Genomic DNA, 18,981 nt, shown 5'->3' with positions numbered 1-18,981 from the left:
AACCTTCTAAGAGCAATAGCCATGCGGTACGAGGAAGAGATTGATAATCGAACAGTTATACGCTCTTTATGCTGTCGAGTACAGCTCGTTGTTGGCTCGTTGGCTCCCAGAACATGTAAACGAGAAGTCCCACAAATCTCTGTATCTAACTCTCTTTGTACAACTTAACGATTGCGAATGCAAGCACAAACCGCTGCGGAACGTGGCCAACGGAAGGGGAACCGGGGAATGGAGAGAAAATAAAATACACAGAATCCAGTGTATCGAATGGAAACAAAAAAAAAGCGCAAAAAAATTAAATAGAAATATATCATAAACCTTCAGTGTTGTATTTGTGCATCATCACAGGTCCGGTTTGTTTTGGATTCTTTTTACAATTAGCATCAGATACTACACTTTCCAGAATGCACGAAATAGTCATCCTCCCATTTAACTCTTCTTCAACGCCGTTCGTACGGTGCCGTTCTACTCTCCACAACTGTTGCCAGTAACTGCCATTTCAAATTCCGTGTAGACATTTGAATCGGTTCTATGCCATAACCGATTCAAATGTCTACACTTTCGATTTTTATCATTTCTGGGAAATGGCGCGTGTTTTTCCGTTTTCTGTTTTTCTGCTTTCCAGGGCCAGGATGGTTGACGATACTATTTCCGCAATTACTCTAATGATCCAGCGGGATATTAGGGAAAAAAGCGTGTTGATTGAATATGAAGTAGACCGAACAACGCTGCAATCACTGCAAGTACGATTTGCCTCGGAAGATGCTTTCAAGAATGTGCGCTGTCTTCAGAGAAAAGACGGAAGTAAGTAGGAATTGGCCACTCTATATCGCAGGACATGCTAACTAAAACTGCTGTTCATTTTCCACAGAATTGGAGATTCACCGAGTCGATAACGGCGGCTGTCTTGAGTTTGGCACTAAAACAGAGAAGCTGCTAGGGCCCATGCAATGCGAACAGAAGCAGCCTGTGAATGAGCGATTCATCCGAAATGAGACGGCTTTCGACTTCTGCAATATTAACCTTTTGCTCGAAAATACGACCCAGGCTCACGGAGCCGTGCCTCCTGCTTCGGGCGAGGATGCGGCAACAGCTTTACAGCGTGCGCAACTACCTATATCGTGCTGTCGGAACGATATCCTCAGTTGGTTGGCCGGTGCGGATCCCGTGGCGATTGTCACGGGTGCCATTGATGTCAATCGAAGCGTGCAGACGATCCAGTACATCCTGGAGGATTGCTCGACCGGCAATAAAGTGTGCCGTGGGCTGTGCGTACTGTCCAGCGAACAGGAAGTTGCGATCATCGTTAAGCAGATCTGCCAAGAGCGCAAGGAGCAGATTGGCAAAGCCGTAGGATACGATGTTACCTTCAGTCATCAACTGAGCGAAATCACAAATATTGTCATTTGCTCCACACAAACTTTCCTGGCCCATCTCATGGCACCGAACGGGAAAACCTTTTTCGGCATGTTAACCCACCTGATCTTGGATGACGTAGGTCAGTGCACGGTTGAGAACGATTTGCTGCTTCAACTGCTGAAAGAAAACATCTCGGAGCACAAATCAATCAAACTGTTGCTTCTCTCTTCGAAGCAACAGGCAGAGGATGCTACTCAGGTGTTCAATGATGCGCCAATCTTTGCAGTTCCCGAATACCAATCCATGATTGCACCGCAAACACGAAATCGGTTGGCCGCGCGAGATATTTACCTCGCAACCATTTTAACTAAGTTTTCCACCAACACCGTTATTCAGAACATGAAATCAATTCCACAAGATATCAGCGCACTCGACGAGCTGGCAAATTTTCAGCCTCAGTTGTTGTATCAGTACCTCGATTGCAATCTTAGCAGTTACTTGGATGTCCTACTGAAGCACTGTTGGTTATCGAAGGGAGAGGATAGTTTCGAAGAGTTAATGCATTTCTTCCTGCTCAACCCATTCATGGTCGATTATCAAGCAACAGAACCCAAAATGTCAGCACTAATGATTGCTGCATACCATGGTAAATTCTGGGGTGTTTGGCCATGCTTGGGCTTCATTGTTAAATCTTGCATTTTCCATTTCAGGACACGTTGCGATCGTCGAATCGTTACTGGCGTTGGGTGCTAACCCGTATTTGAAGGGTAAATGCCAGTCGGAGTTAGTGCACTGGTGCTTCACTCAGGCGGATGCAGCGTGTCTGTCGATAATCAACAAACACTATGATCAGTACCGTAGCCAACCTGTAGAATGGCGCTACGAGTATGCTTTTCTGTGGATGTATCAACGTCTACATAATCCGTACGCTGTGGATAATCAGCTGGTGGTCAACATTGTGCAGCACATTTACGAAAACCTTCCTGGTGGCATTATTCTTATTATGATGCCGGAATTTACGGACATCATGGGATGCTATGACCTTCTGCTAAAGACAACCAGATTGAACCTACCAACAAACTCGTTCGTTCTGTTGCATCGGTTTGTCGCAGAGGATGAAATCGCCCTAGAAGTGGAGCGGATCGGTGCGGCCGCTTTTCAGATCATTTTACTCGAGGATTGTATGTTCGGTGCTATGCCGAAGGTTGGAAACATCCACTATGTTATCGATACCGGTCTGACAGCTTACCGTGCCTATAATGCATCCGATGGCTCATACAATCCACACTCAAGACAACTGATAACAACGAAAACGGCCAAAGTGCGAAGTGCCATAGCGCAACGTGGGTGCTTCCATCTGTACAGCATACAGCAGGAAATGTGCTGTATGAATGAAAAGGAACAGAAGAGTCGCAACTGTCCTCCAATGTCTGAATTGCTTCTAAAGTTTCTACTATGCCAATCATCCTCGTCCGATGTTTCGTTCTTGGAGAGAGCACTTCCAGGTACGCTAGATCTGAAGATACCTGGATTCTTGGAACACCTGCAGCAAATCGGTGCCATTTGCACTAGGGACCTAGCACCCACCAATTTGGGATTACTGTTGGCCAACCTCTGCAACAGTGCGGTGCTGGGCAAAGCCCTACTATACGCCATTATGTTTCGGTGTATCGATCCGGTGCTAACAATAGTAGCCTCCGTTCTGGTGGGTGACCCGTTCATTGAACCCAGAAATGAGACAGAATGCAAGCGTATCGCTAGTATTAAAGCCGCCTGCGATCGCCATTCGCTCAGTGATTTCTACGTGTTGCTGCGCTTATTCCAAGATTGGAACGCGGCCAAGGTGGCTCTGGATGATGGGTCAATGATTGAGCAGTACTGCCTGAAGCTAGGCGCGATGGAAGCGATCAGCAATCTACGCACTCGGCTAATGTCACACCTGCGTGCACTCAACATTGTGACCGTGGGTCGGTCGGTTAACGTGCATCAGTTGAATGAACGCTCCTCGCAATGGAGCACCATCAAAGGTTGCCTGGCGGCCGGTCTATATCCAAATCTGGTAAAAATGGACTATGAAAAGATGGCGCTGGTAAGCTGCGGCGAGCCAGACCCACTCGAGCTGCATCCGGCGTCCGTTGTGAAGGTGAAGGAGCTTGCATCACACTGGATAATGTACGTGTACAAGCATGATCCACGACCGTTGCTGCCGGATAGTTGTGAAAGAGCAAACGTACCACCGGAACTATACCGGAAGAAGCTGCAGATCGTTGAAAATACTGTCATCTCCGACTGGACAGTGGCACTGATGTGCGGTGTTGATCAGGTCACTGCCGTGGAGCCGAAGGTACTTCCCAACAACAGCATCGCAATGGAACATACGAACGAGTTAATCATTGGCCAACGATACGTGTTCAAAATTCCGCGCCAATTTGTCGGTGCAGTAGAGCGTCTTCGCGCAGGCCTGGCACGTACGTTTCGCGAGTTCACCGAGCATCCATTGCGGGCGTTAGCATCGAGCGACTCGTACGCCTTGTTGGGGCGTATCAGCACCATTCTGCAGCTAGAGGAGGTTTGCCGTGCTGCTCCCAACACTGCTGCTAAACCGAAAATACTGAAAAAATGTTCCTTGGGCACGCATTGGCTAATCAATCGCAAGGAACCCCGCAAGACAAGGCAGAATCCGCGGGCTGAAGATGATCAGCACAACATGGCACAGTAACCAGGTAAGGTACGCCATTCCAGAGAGACAATTTGATTTACAGATATTTATTTGCTTCTCTTACTCTCTTTTCTCTTTCAATCTTCTACAGCTGCTACAGCTACTACCACTGGTGCTCCCAGCTTGCCTTACTTAAAACATTATTATAGTACAGTTAAAAGAAAACGAAACAGAGAGAAACAGGTGATGTATGATCATCGGCGCATAGCATGAGCGCCAAGAAATATCGCTGCGACTGCGTAGGAAAGTCGAGAAGTGTTACGCCCTCACCACGTTTTTCCGGCTTTTCTATATGCTCCAATGGGTTAAAAGAATGAATTCTCTAAAGCTTCTTAGCCAACAGTAAAATAAATAAAATGTAGACAGCGTTCGCCATGCTCTCCAACCAAAGGTGCTTCCTTACATACTTTTGTTCTGCTTGGATGCGTATGTGTCTAACTAGATTACCCTGGTGACAAACATGGCTCGGTAGGGGAACAACACTCTTCGCTTGTTGGAGTGCCCGAGATGAGAACGGCGTTATCCAATCGGTTAAAGGTAGAAAGGAACAGCAGCTTGAGCGCTCCAGCTTGCTTCCTTCCAGCGTATTAAATACTTCCATTTAAATACTAATGGTCCCCGTCGCGGCCGGGGATAATGGTGGTGGCCTTCAGACTTCACATACACTCACTCATTTACAGATTGAACGATCGATGATAACGATCGATTCGGTTGGTCGATGTGACTCGACTAAGCGCGCCTAGTAGGTGCATCACGCAAGGCCACCGGTCGGTTTCTTCACCTGCGGAAAGAATGCCTCGATCGGCAGGATTGGGTCTTCGGTCGCAAGCGTAAAGTATCCGGGCACCTTGCGCGAAAGAAGCCCCTTATTAACGGATTTGAAGCTGCCTCGATCCCGTGACGCCGTACCGGACAAAGTCAGCTCGACGACCCGTTTCGAGTAGTCGGACGAAGCACTGTTCAGATCATAATCGTCACCCGTGTTTGCGCTGGTCTCCTTGGGCGATATCTTCATGATGGCCGTCTCATGATGTCGATAGCCTTCCGTAGTGCTGGACACAGCCGTCGCTGTTCCTCGCTCATCGCCCTGGCCGCCAACGGAACCGGATCGTAGGACACTATTCGTTTCGCCAGCATGTTGTTCTCCAAGTGAACCGATATCATCGATCGGGCGGTTCTGTTCCCCGGAAGAAGCAACCAGATTGTTCTGATCCAGCGTGGAATCGACAGTTTCGTCGCGTTTTAGCGTGCCATCATCTATTGTGTCCATGTTGCCACTACCGGTCTGTTCCATTTCCTTCTTACGGTTGTAGTTTTGGATCCGTTGCCGAAGCGTGATCTTCGGTGGACGGCGGTTAATCAGTGAAGCCGTCGTGTTAAAAGTGGACCCGGGGGAACCGGACGAAGCAGTTCGATTGGCAGAAGCCTCGCCCAACTTGGTGCGACCCCGATTCACCAACGTACCGACACTGGCCGGTTGTCCTCGATTTGCCGTAGTACCGATGGTCGGTGTTTCAGTAGAAGGCTTCTTCCCCGTATACCGATTGTAGGTGCGTGTACCATGCGGACGGAACGAACTACGCGTCGTCGTTTCATTGCCCGTCCGTTCTGTTGTTGCGCCCACACCGGTAGGGGCGATTTCGTTCGTCTCGATTGTTTTGTTGAGCCGTGCATTAAGCAAGAACCGGTTGCGTGTAGGGAAGCGCAGCTTGGTGGCCGTTGTCGTTTCCAATCCGCCACCATCACCACCGGTCGCCGGTGTTGGTGATGGTGCAGTTGACGTCGTTCGGTTAAGCTTGTTCCGGTACTCCTTGATGCTGAAGCGTGGTCGATTTAGCTCTACACCGCGACCAGGAGTTCCGGTCGTTTTGTTCTGACCATCGGAAAAGTTGCTGGCCGATTCGTCCGAATTAAATGCAACGATCGAATCCGCAACAGTGCTTGCCGTCGTTGGCAAGGGTCGATTCTGGTGCCGGGTGGAAGTAACTTTCGATCCGGCCACATCACCTGTCGTTTCTTCCTGGGAATCTCTGCCTTTCGTCGATTGCGACGCTGGTAGTGGACGATAGCGTGATCGGAATCCACCGCCAAGTGCAGGCGACACCGATGGAGCAGCATCGGCACTTGGCGAAATGGCATGGAGGGTTGTTGTGGTGGTAGTGGTCGTCGTAGTAGTCGTCGCCGGTGGTGTAGCAAGCGAAGGTTCTGTACCATCCAATTGTACTGGCCGCTCCTCCTCCCGTTGATTCAGCACCGTGTACCGGTTCCTTGTAAAATGCGGTTTCTTGCGGAACTTTTTGATTGCCGCCACGTCGAACTCCTCGCTCGATGCGAATGCCGCCAGTGGTGGTGGAGTCGGCGGAATAAAAGTGGTCACGGCCTCCGTTTCCACCGGTACTGGTAGCAGCGTTGTAACGGACTTTTGACGGAAGCGAATTCGATTCCGGTTCCGACTATCCGTGATCGCGTTCGTCGTCGTCGTCGTTGTGGTTGATTCAGTTGAATCCGGTTCAGTGGAGTACTCAGTGGTCGTCGTACTGCTGGGTTTTGGGCGTCTACGTCTGTGTGGTGAGCTTGCACCCTTCGATGGACCCTGGTTCGGTCTGATCGGTGCAGTCGTCGTCAGCAAGGGCCTGATCGGTGATTCCTCCGAAGCTACGAACGGACCGATCGTGACGATCTCGAGCTGCAAATCATCCTGGCGGTTCTCTTCATCTGCATCCGTCGTGTACTTGTACTTATTCTTCGATTTCGGTGGAACCAGCGTTGGATCTGCGATCGCATCCTCGATCGTGAAGAAGCTGTGCGTTATGACCGGTTCCTCCGTTGATTGATCCCACGGTGAGATGGTCGTCGCACTGCCACTGGCTATGGTCGTTGTGGTCGTCGAAGCGGTTGAAGCTGGTCGCCTGTTCGGTGGTAGTCCCGTGTAGGAAGGATGCATCAGCTTGTGCTGCTTGTATTCGCTCTCCACCGGACGGAACAGGTTCTTGAACACGTTCGGTTTCTCCGTTGTAAGATACTTTTCACGCGTGAGCCACAATCCGCCATCGCCCAGCTCATTGATCGGCGTCACCAGCACTGGCGAGGACGAATGATGTTGGCCGGGGAAGGCATGCTCTCCGTGATGGTAGCCACCATGTGCTGACTGTTCGAGGTGGGAGTTATAATGATGAGACTGATAATACTGCTGCCGTGGTAGGGTTGTTGCCGTTGGGAACTGCGTCGTCGTCGTGGTGGTAGTCGTTGACGAGGCCGTACTCGAAACAGGCGAACCAGCCGTTGGACGCGCCGGGAACTCATAGCTAAACCGATTAGCATCCTGTAACGGTGAGTGGGGATTGATGTTGTACTTGTTCAGTATCTCGATTGGGTCCTTGCTCGGTGAGGCCGACTCCGAGAGGTGGTTCAGCACGGTCGGTAGGAAGGCTTGCTGGGTGCTCGGTGGTGGCGGCACCAGGTTCTTGCTGTACTCATCGCGTATCTCGTTATACTTCGTCGGTAGCTGCTTGCCAGGCGATTCCTTAAACTTCACGATCTCGAACGGTTTATGATCGATCGGAAGCGGTTGCTGTGTGCTGAAGGAACCAAACGACGAACTACCACCAGCACCGAAGATGGACTGACTGCCAAAGGCAGCCAGCGTTTCCTGCTCCTGTTGTTGCTGCTGATGCTGGAACTGGGACTGGGAGAAGCTGTGCTTGGAACCGGACGACGGTGATGGAAGCTGCTGCACAGCTACCGGTGGTGCCGGATGTTGAGTTTTCAGATTGAAGTTGTTATACTTATTCCCGCTGATGTGCTGCTGTTGCTGTTGCTGCACTTGCTGGAAGAACGGTGTCAGCACGCTCGGCGGTAGATGAGGGAACAGCGGTGTCGAGTCTAGACTTCCCGGGCCCTTCGTCAACTCCTTCTCGGCTGATGACGGAGTAACATACTTTTTCGGGAACTCGGCCAAATCAGCCGGGATCTGGTTGAAATGTGGAAACGCGAATTTTCCTGCATTACTCAACTGCTGCTGTTGCTGCTGCTGCTGTTGCTGATGGATGTAGTTGAGCTTCTTGAACTGTGCCGCACTCGGTGTGTAGCCAGGAGCATTGAAGAAGCTCTTCAGTGTCTGCGTATCGAAGCTCGGTAGACTCGTGCCCAGTTGACCGAAGAATTTTGTCTTCGACGGAACCGGGCTGAGGCTAGCCGGTGACTGACCAAATGTGATGTAGGTACCGTACAGGTGGTTCGGATTGATGAATTGCTCCAACCGGTTCGAGCTGGTAGCGACCGGTTGCTTCGGCCGGAAGCCAGCGATGGCCATGTGCGATTGCAGTTTGTTCATGACCGGATGAGGCTTCAGGGTAGACTTCTGTACGATTGCCGGTGCAGTGTCCCTGAAATGGATGGCGATCAAGGATGGGGAGTAGTTGTGGTAGTGCACGGTTCGACTGGGATAACTTTACTTACCTAAACTGTCCGTTGAACTTGGCCGATTTGACACCGATCGCACCGTGCGATGAGATGGCGGCCGCAATCTTTGGCGTCGAACTGTGCACCATGTTGAGCGTGGTGATTTGGTCCGATTTGACGAACGGTTTCTGCGGTGGCTGCGCCTTGATCGGGGATGAGGGATAGATCGTCTGCAGCAGCGGAGTCGTCATGTACTTCGGGGCGGCCGGAGTATGACCATAGGATGGTGGTGCCGGTCCTTGTATCTGCACCAAATTTCCATTGTGATGAAGGTGATGGTGGTGGTGGCTCGGTGCTGGTCCTCCCGGTGCCTGCTGATGGGTAGTGATCTGCACCTTCATGCTATTCTGCTGCTGTTGCTGCTGTTGTTGCTGCTGTTGCTGGTACTGGGTGATTGGCTGATTGAATTGCTTCAAAATCTGCGCATTATGCTGTGCGATGTGAACCAATTCGTCCTTGCTGGTCGTGTCGAAGCTGGCAACGCTGATCAGCTGCTGTTGTTGCTGCTGTTGCTGCTGCTGCTGGTGCTGTTGTGGTTGTGCCTGGGGCAGATGGTACGATAACGGTCGCCATGGTACCTAGCATTGGAAGAGTGGAAATCCAACAAGTCAATTAATCAACATTCCTTTCAGTTCTATTTGCTGCCACGGCTGATGATACCGAACGTGGTACAAATGAAAGTGAGAGAAGGAAAAGTGAACGCCGCGGCGCGGGTGGTCATACTCCATGGGCTGTAAGCACCACTTTCCACCCTAAGAACGTACGCCCACTTCGAGCGGCCGCACTGCTTTTACCGCCTTTTTTCTGGCCGTGTTGATGGCCAATGGAAACGAAGGGGTTTAATTCGTTACGCATCGTATGATCTGTGGATGCGTCCGACACCGTGCCTGGTACCGTGATTGCAACGTAGCCCCCCCCCCGCCCGCGTGATCTAGCGTGCGGAACGCAAATCGCTTAATGCTCGACTGGCCGAAAGGCACTGGCCGGGGCAGGGTGGAGGCCGGAGTGAGATCGAGCGAGAAACACATTTTGCACGGTACATTTGGAAAGTTGGGCGGTGAGGTTGCTGTGGGCGAGGCGAAAACGAAATCTAATTTTTCACAAATTACCGTACAACTAATGGATAATTGATGGTGAGACCGGTGCGATCGATCGCCTGAGACACCGGAGGATAGAAATGGTCGTCCCACAACCGTGAAACATTACTTTAGACCATCGTGAAATTGAGATAATTTTTGGATGATTCTGGTAGCGGATGTGCGAGCAAACTTTTGTAATGGTAATCGATAGCGTGTATGAGTATGTTTGAAGGGCGAAATTTTAATATTTCTAGACGGTTTGCTATCTGCTTGCACCAAAGAACAGCCAAATGAATGTCGAGGGTAAGCGAAGCGCTTTGTTAGATTATTGTATTCTCAACCTAGAAGTTTATTTGCCCTTCTAACAGATAATTGATAGTTTATATAACGTTTAACCTATCGGACTTTCATGTTCTTAGTGGCATAGTTGTCCCTACATAAAAATAACATGTCTCAAGCAAGCATGTACTTCGAATGGTTCAATTCGCTTGGTAAAGCATTTTCAAGTAGAAATAGAACAATTTATCTAAAACCCGATAAAAGGTATTAATGTTTGTACTGGTTAACAAATTTGTTTTGCATAAATATAAGAGAAGATAAAGGAAAAACAAAAATTAAAACCGAACGCCTCTGTTCCAACCAGCACACATCCCACGTTGTCAGAGGGCACTAGAAGATTGCTGTTTGTGTCACTTGATGGAAACTTAACATCAGCCGTTTCAAACTGGGGCAAAGCATAGCTCTTCCGACAGCACGCAATCGCAGCAATAATGCGTTTGCTGCATAGTTTTGTGCCTTCCGTTTTCACGCACGAATCGTTCGCCATTCCATGGCCCGCGGCAGAGAACATGTGGAATGAAGTTGCGAATCGCGTGTCTAGACCACGGATCGTCTCTTCTTCCGTTGCCACACACAACAACGCACCTTTCGGCTATATAACCAGCATGTCACAACAAGCACACCATCGATCACCTAGTCGCTAGTCGTCTGGCGGAGGGTCTTGTCACGGAAAAAGGTCGCGAACATATTTTTTTCTTTCTTTTGCTCATCTCCCTGTGGCTGATAGACATGCAACAGCAAAAGAAACTCGAACGAGCCGGTATGGGTTGGTGCGTACTGACGTATTTGATTTCTACAATTGATCCAAACTCCGACCACGATCACGTGGTAATCAGACTGTGTAATTCAATCGAAGGAGAAGCTTGGCGACGCCGTTTTCCCGACGATTGAGCACTATTTTCTCTTCGTTCGGTGGAGCTGCAGATTGACTGCAGATGTTTCTGTAGCTTTCCAAGTGTTGTTTGCCAGTGCTTTCCAAGATGAACAACATTCTTCTCTGTCCTGGGAAAGAGTTACGTTTATAGGAAAACCGTACTAGACTGTACCGAAGGCGCGCTTTTTGGACGAGAAGCGCAATAGTTTAATGCTTAGAAAAGAAGCAACTAAACAAAGAAGTGGCTATACAACAACAATAGCCCTATCATAACCTATTACCATTTTATCTATAGTACTCCTATTAAAAAAATAAAAGAACAGACAACGACCCAACCAACTGTGCATGGTGTGTGTGTGTGTATACTCCAGGCAATGTGGGCGATACTCCAGTTCTAACTCCACCACCTAAGTCACGACAAGTGCCATTATTACCTAAATGGAGTTTGTTTAACGCAACCGAACAAACACCGCTATTGCTCGCTCGTTTTATTCCTGCAATTAGTCTTCGGCTTTGATCGCACCGTCCGTATTGCCGCAAGTGCAGCCATGCGAACCAGCTAAACGGCCTCTGATGACAACCTCAGACATTCCGGCTAGAAGAGCGTTTTTTTTCCAAAGTCTTTTTCTATGAATGGGTGAATAGAAAACTGTAGAAAGAATAAACCCAAGAACCGGTGAGCCCGTGAGTGCCCGCCCCGGTTGAGCCATAACTCAATCAACCTATCATATTAGGCTTGAGATCATTGCAGCCACCCTGGGAACTGTCCATTGTTCCACGCTTGGTGGCCCACCGGCCGTCTGTTCGGGGTTTTTTTTGTTGTTGTTAGTTTTTGAAGAAAGAAGAACGTGCGTATTACGTTGACGGGGGAAATGAATTATGTATAACGGGCTGAACATTTCAATTAGCCTTTCAGCTAACCCTTAGCCACGGTGCCTGCCACTCAGGTGGCCCACCTAACTTGCAAATGTCCGATTTACCGGTACCGGGGATAGAAGATGATGAATGCAGATGCAGATGCAAATCATTTTGCGAAAGATGGCGCCATCGGATTTTGCGTTTTTTTGGCAAACGAAAATGCCACACCTCGACCACTACCAACGCCAGCCACACAGCAGCAGAAATGTAGGTCAACAGCTTTGAATTAGAGATGAGTTTTCAATCTACTTTGATCCAATTTAGGAAGCAACCCTCCCGGGGCGGGTTAGCCCTCCGGGGTGAAATGATAAATGGTACGCGGGCAGACCGCCGAAATGGGACTTGGGAGCACACAAGCCTGGAAAGCCTAGACTCGAAGCGACGGTTCGACGTAATTCAATTGTGGCGTTCCCGGCGTTGTTCCATTCCCTTGGGCGATCGATTATTTCGATAATGATAAACGCCGCCGAGCGTAGCAATGATAGCCGCATGAGATAGGATTGAATTAATTTTCGCAAAAACGATGGTCACCGTTTTGCGTGCGGTCAAGCCGGGTTTCTTCGGGCTGGCCGCATCGGTAACCTGTCATTATAGAACGCGCTCCCTCCGTTCAGGTTTGCCCGCAAGTATCAATCATCATCGTCGGTCATCATCACCACACCCGGGAGACGACGGATGCCAGGAGGAAGGGATAGAAAATGGAGCAAATATTTCATTCCATGTCCAAGGTTTGGCCGTTCCGTGGAACCCGGAACGTAGAACGACGCATTAATTCACGGGGCAATGGGCAGTCAAAGCTCGACCGGACCCATGGAGTGTATTTTATTGCTTCTCGTTACGCCCCTCGCTGTTCGCTGTCGTCGAAAGCGCCGCCACCAAAAAACCAGTTCAGATAATGTGCGCGAAAGGCACTGCAGCGATTCTGGCCCCCAATCTTAAATTCTTAACGTGACCTATCCGCTACGCCAAATCGCCATTAGGATTGTGATTGCTTTATGTTGACAGGCTTATCCCCAAGGGGGGTAGGTGGCAGTTCAGGTTTCAAAGGGAAGGCAGAAAGCAGGCCGCTGAATGGGAAATGCGAAGAATTTATATTTAGAATACCGTTCTCGACTTGAACTAGGTTTGCGTGCGTCGTGTCAATTGGCCCAGAACCATCGATCGCTATCGTACCGGGGGTGCTGGGAATGGGGGGACTGTCATGGCAAAAGCCTGTTTTGTGTGCGGTGGACTCGGATAATGGACCGAGAGATTCCGGATCGCATTCTTTCGCATTCGATGCTCAATGCTTATGCCGCTCTCGCTTCTTGGCGATCATTGATTGATCGTTATCGTGATCCTTGATTGTTTTTGTTGAGCGGGCTTGGGGGAAGAAGATCATGAATATTCTAAGGTCCAAATTTGTTGTCATGGAGTGATAATCGCAGACGATGATAGGTTGACCGTTTTTTTGCCTAACCTGTTGTCGCAGATTAGCAAATTCGCGCTCGATGCCAGCGTTTTAGCAGATCGTTAGCGGTTAATAGTTCGCAGCAACAGTTTCAACGTAAACATTCCAGAGATTCGCTTACTAATGACACGTTAAGGCTTTCTAACCCCTCCTTTCTTTGTTCAAATTAAAATAATCTAAGCCAATATACGATATTTCTAGTTTTTAGCGTCTACACTATGAGATTTTTGGTCTAGAAATTGACGAAACCGGGACGCTGATCATTCGTCTGTTTTGAAAAAAAAAATTGAGATAGTATTGCATTGAAGCAGCTGCTTTACCAATTTTAACATCTAAACTGTTGATGGATGTAACATATTTTTGATGGTTATTCTGATTTCCAATCGGTTTTCTTCTCATACATAGCTAAGAAAACGGAGGTCAGGTTCAAAACCGATCGAAAAACCGTTAGCAAAAGTGTCAGCTTGATTTCTACAAAATGTTTCTAGGGCTACGGTACATTCTTCGCCAATTTATTATAGCCTGGCCAAAGGGGAAAGAAACCTGATGAACATTCCAGGAAACGGGGACGAACGGACAAAACAGATGGGAAGTCTGCGAAACCGATGCTCGATGCGCAGAGATTGCAAATGTTATTTAGCAACAAATAACAACAAAAAAAAAAAAACAACAACAATAACATACTAACGCACAATGGCCAGCAGTGTTTACATGCTAATAACATATTTATGCAACCTCTTTCTCGAGAGGAATTGCATTGTAAATATGCACCGAAGAGGCGAGGGCGCCACAACGGTGGCACAGTTTGCCGGGCAAGCTGCTTAACGCTCCCATCTCTCTGCTCTGCTTTCTCATCGCCCACTACTGGTTGGCCTTCCCCGGTTGATTATGAACCTAGAACTTGAGGCGGCGAGTGCACACAGACAATAGCATCTGCAGGAAAAAAAAACACACACACCCGGTAGCACCATAAACCGCGACGCGAACCTTTTGCGGAAGAAAATGATAGCAAAAGTGATGGAAAGAACGCAGCACGAGGAGAAACTCATCTCATGCGGTGCGTGCGGCAATGCGCGCTTTGGCATAGGCCAGCGAGCAACCGTTCCCACGTGATGCAGTTCGCTTGCAACCGCGAGGCCGACTCTGGCCATCGCCGCCGCCAGCTGCCATATTGGCGGCTGCGTCTTTGCTCGTTTATGTGCGGCAATAAAAATGGCTCCCTCACGGATGTTAATCCAGTGTTTAGTATGGGGGCCTGTAGTAACATAATGTAATGTGAAATCTGTACCTCGTACACAGATGCGGCTGCTGCTGCTGCCATCACCGTCAGTGGCCATTCATTTAGTGCCGGCGAGTAGTTATGCCCCTTTGCCACGCTTAACCCTTGTAGGTGCAGTGCTAGAAAGTATTGTTTTATCGCTTCGGCAGGCCACATCCAAAACGTGGCCAGCCCTCGACGCTTTGCAAATGTGAAACGTTGGCGCGTTGTAAAACATCACTTCTTACTCTCTCTCGCTCTCTCGCTCACTTTGCATGTTGGTTACGTGGATTACGGGCTGTGGTTGTTATTGTTGAGGAAACGGCTTCGAGCGCTTTCGATCAAGGTGTGCCGGGCACGCACTTTCATCACAATTCGATCCTCGTCCCTGAGAATGGTACACATGATTGTGGTGCACCAAGAGACCAATCATGCAAGGGCCCGTGGTACGGATTACACCATATGCCTCCTTGGATCTGTAACACATCTGCGAAGCGGTCATTTTGGAATCCGGAAGCTACGATTCTTACAAGTAGCGAGACGGAAAAGCACTCAACCCCCGTTTGGGGCTATAGATCATAAGACCTAACTGCCCATCTGGTTGTAGATTACATTACCGTGCGCCCCGCTACTAGGTGAACGTGTTTTCCACCAAATTTTCCCTCCCCTCAAAAGCAAAAAACACAAACACAAACACCTGAAGTGACTGATGCTCCATCACAGATGGCGGCCCAAAGCATGAAGTTGCAGGCATGTTTGCATGCCGCGCACACACTCACACGCCCGCTCGCTCGCTCGCTCGCTGGCCATCCATTTATGATAATGACGGTGATTCTTTGCATAAGCATCGCGTAATTGCAATGGTGGAATGATAGTGGCGCTGCTATGCTTGCTTTTCGGGGTTAGTGTTTCTGAATGTGCGGCGTTGTTGTTGTTGTTGTTGGATCGGGAGAAAGTGAAATCTGGCGCGGTGGGTAATTATGAAAGTAAAATCAAAATTGTAACATTACTGCCGCCAGTGGCCCGCCTGCAAAGGCCAAGTAGGTGACAGCGACGTACTAGAGGTTCCAGTTTGAACCAGGCCAACTGCCATACTGCAACTAGCTAGCTTATGTAAAGTAGTGTGCCCGGAAGTAATGACGATCGAGGGATGGTGTTTACTTAATTCGTACAGGAAGTTAGTACCTGAGCGTGGCGCTGAGATGACATCATCTACGATGTTGCCAGTGGTGGCCGATACAGTAGCCTCCATCGACCTGATTGTACTACCACACTGCCACACTTATGTGCATGCTCACGGAAACGGAATCGTACCAGCGATTAATCAAAATCACCTGTTGCCTCCGATTGTTTGGTTGCGAGGCCACAACACTTTTACAAATCGACACATCCACCTGCCCGGGGGGCGCAGTTCCGAACCCTCCTCAACACATTAACCGCTGGCCACTCGCTTTTGTTCCTCGTTTAATTAATTCAAAACCAGGTTTATCCCTTTCTGTTTTCGGCACCTGTGGCGGCACCGATTTCCCTGGCCCTGGCCCTGGCGCTGGCAAGCAAACATTCGTCATTCGTCCCTAGAATGTGCTTTTTTCCGGGGGGGCCCTCCGTTCACCGAACTTTTCGAAAGTTAGGCCACAAATAGGTTTATGGTCACCGCGGTCGCCTCCAGCGAGAACCACCAGCTATAGTGCGCGCCCCCGGGGGGGAGAGTGAATGAGTGAGTGAGTACAGGGACCGCGGAGAGCGGCATGTGCCAAAATTAGATCACCTCCAGGCCTGGCCACCACACCCTTGACTGGGTGCGGGGTTTTGGGTCACGTGACATGCCGCCCGGGCACAAACCACCATAGCCCACATTTCCTTTCCCTTCGCTCGGTCGGTTTGCACCCGGATTGATGACCCCGATCCCGGTCCCGATGGCATGGAAGGGGAGGGGATGTCCGGAACACATGAAATTATTGTTTCTCCCCGGCCCGGACTCTTGGCGGGGATCGGAAACATTCGCGACGACGACGACGAATGACGCGTCGCCACTCGCGAAACATACCGGTACCGGAAGCGCGTGAAGAGACCAATTTGTTTAAATTTGTTGACCGCGACTTCAACGCGACCGGATCACGAATCACGGGCACCGGAGTTATCCGAGGTGCAATCGTCGTAGTTGGTAGTAACAGCGGTACAGAGAAAGGAAGCCACATTCAGGGGCGTTAAGAGATCGATATCAATGATGCGGGAAATCGGTGGCCGGTGATCTCTGGTCTGGTGTGGCACGGAAAACCGATTGCGACCATTATATAGTGACCATCTTGGTGGGTACTCCGGGACGGGAACTGAACTGAACGAAACGGCGTAACGGTAACGGAAAACTGTCCGCCTGATTTGCTGACGATGACGACGCGCGCCGGGTTCTGATAACGTTCGTGTTCCGCGCTTCCGCGAGAGAATCGAACGTCCCGCCGGCGTCTCGGCGTTAATACATGCAAATGGTCAGATGACACGGAAAGATTGAAATGGGATTGACGGACCGTGTTTGGTGTGATCCGGGAAGAAAGGAGGGGGATAGGGAATTTTGATCCGCGATTGCGCGCATAAGTGTGGCTGTGGAAGAAATTGAATTACCGCTGATGAGGGGGATTCTTGGCGACGTAAGGGGACACAATAAAGAGAGGGGAGAGGGGGGGGGGAATGGGCAGGATGTGGTTATTTGTTCCGGCCAACAGTCCGGCAGCACCAACCCCCTCCCCCCGGTGGCCTATATTTGCTACGATACAGCACGATCGTTTCCGCAATACCGCAGAGTAGCGGATCGTTCGGAATACTGTTACCAGAAGGGCGGCCAATTGGGGGAGAGGAAGGTTTAAGTGTCGCTAACTCGCGGGTCGCACCACTCCAGGTGCCCAGCATGACAATTAGACGAAGAGAGAGAGAGAGATAGAGAGAAAGAATGGTTTAAGATTCCATTCTGGAATAGATAATTAATTAGCGGCTTTCGGAGAGACCTGAAACCAGACCAATCTCTAGCTGCTCCGTCTGTCAATGCTCCGTCTGTGAGTTAAAAGCGCACCGCTGGGAACAGCTGGGCAGAACAGAGTAAAAGGCAAACAGTGACCACGCCACGTCACGCCGTCACGGTAATGATTAACATAATTTTCTTCTCAATCATGCTGTCTGCCTTTTTTGGGGTGAATACTTACTGACAATTCTAGTGCCCTCGGTTCGACATTCTCGCTGTGACCGTGCTGGAAGGTAATTACCGTCAGCCATATTCCTGTAACGGAAGTGGAAAAGAATAGTTTTCCCAAGGGGTGGGGAAAAAAAGGAAAAGAAAAGTATTAGAACGATAGGATTATGAGGAAGCTCCCGCCCGCGAGCTCATTAAGCGTATTAAGGAACTGAAAGTGGGAACCATTCTGGCGGCCCTTTTCGGTGCCCAAGTTTCCCGAAAGGTAAACCTCATGTGTTCTGATAATCCGTGATGAGTTCAATTAGCCTTCCTGCCTTCCTTAGGCTCGGGCGATGGCCCCAAAACCGGGGCTGCCACCTGATTGGGAGCGTGTGACTGGATGATAAGCATCAAACATACTTTACACCCGACACTCCACCACCCCGCCCCACGACCTTATTGACGTGACGCGCAAATGGTGTCGGTATGATTGGTTTTGACGTTCCGGCTCCAACAGCTCTGTGTGTGTGTGCGTGTGTGTGTGTGTGGCAACACCACTTCACACCCCCCCCCCTCCACCCCGGGAACCCAATATGGACCGCAAAACGAACCGCATGGGGTACGGAAGCGGATCATAATCATGTAAAGTTGCCATCACTAATCGCAGCAGGTATCGAGACAGGCAACGAGCCCGCCAGCCAACGAGCCAGCCAGTGAGCTAAGCCAAGCTAAACCGTGCTTAAGAAGGTGCTGCAATCGGTGCCAAACTGATGGCAAATTAGTGAAAGGGTATCAAGATCATCCCGTGTGTGAGAAATTGGTTGGCGGAAGCCAAGAAATGGGAACCTTCCAACCCAATCCAGCAGTGCAGTGTTGGTGCCCGCCGCTGCTTCGACTGCTGCTGGTGGTGATGTAGATGATGAAGAGGAGGCGGATGATGATGAGTCGATGCTTTTAATTCTCCTACATCCCATTCCCAGCCCCCGCTGGCCGGGGTTCTTCGGGAATTGGAGAGTCTGGTGTTTGGTGTAATCGGATGCTGGCATCCGACCGGGAGCGCCGCCTCGCTCGCGGAACCTTATTCCTCCTCCTCCCGAACCTAGGGCGCACTACTACGCGGCACGCCAAAAATCAGACGCGGCACCACTGGAGGGAGGAGGCCAATCGGTTAGTCAGTCAGTCGGTTAATTAGCTATCGGCGCTGTTCGGCTAAACGGTTCGTCGTTAACAACAGTAACCGCAGCCGAAGGTACGATCCGGCGGTGGCCTGGTCTGGGGGATGAGATGAGGGAGTGGTGCTCGATTTGATTTGAAGTTTATGCCAACCCCGGCAGTGGCCCAACAAGGGCGCCGTGGGTTTT

At 49.9% G+C, this 18,981-nt stretch overlaps 2 protein-coding genes across 2 annotated transcripts in view; one reads left to right on the top strand and one right to left on the bottom strand.

Annotated features, from left to right (window-relative positions):
• Positions 1 to 632: 632 nt before the first annotated feature.
• On the top strand, positions 633 to 3,678 carry LOC125959483 (3'-5' RNA helicase YTHDC2-like). The gene is made up of 4 exons (XM_049692305.1): positions 633 to 804; positions 872 to 1,498; positions 2,070 to 3,531; positions 3,657 to 3,678. Exons 1-4 carry the CDS (start codon positions 633 to 635, stop codon positions 3,676 to 3,678), a joined length of 2,283 nt encoding a protein of 760 aa, XP_049548262.1.
• Positions 3,679 to 4,648: 970 nt separating this feature from the next.
• Positions 4,649 to 18,981, bottom strand: part of LOC125959481 (mucin-19-like) — a 17,536-nt gene continuing 3,203 nt past the window's right edge. The window contains 3 exon segments of the mRNA XM_049692304.1: positions 4,649 to 8,463; positions 8,528 to 9,117; positions 17,652 to 17,725. Of these exon segments, the coding sequence (XP_049548261.1) occupies positions 4,830 to 8,463; positions 8,528 to 9,117; positions 17,652 to 17,725 (4,298 nt within the window). The 3' untranslated portion in view covers positions 4,649 to 4,829.

This window comes from Anopheles darlingi, chromosome 2 (assembly GCF_943734745.1).
Source record: "Anopheles darlingi chromosome 2, idAnoDarlMG_H_01, whole genome shotgun sequence".
NCBI classification, from domain to species: domain Eukaryota; kingdom Metazoa; phylum Arthropoda; class Insecta; order Diptera; family Culicidae; genus Anopheles; species Anopheles darlingi.
The sequence above is the reverse complement of the archived record's forward strand: the minus strand, read 5'-3'. Positions and strand labels throughout refer to the sequence as shown.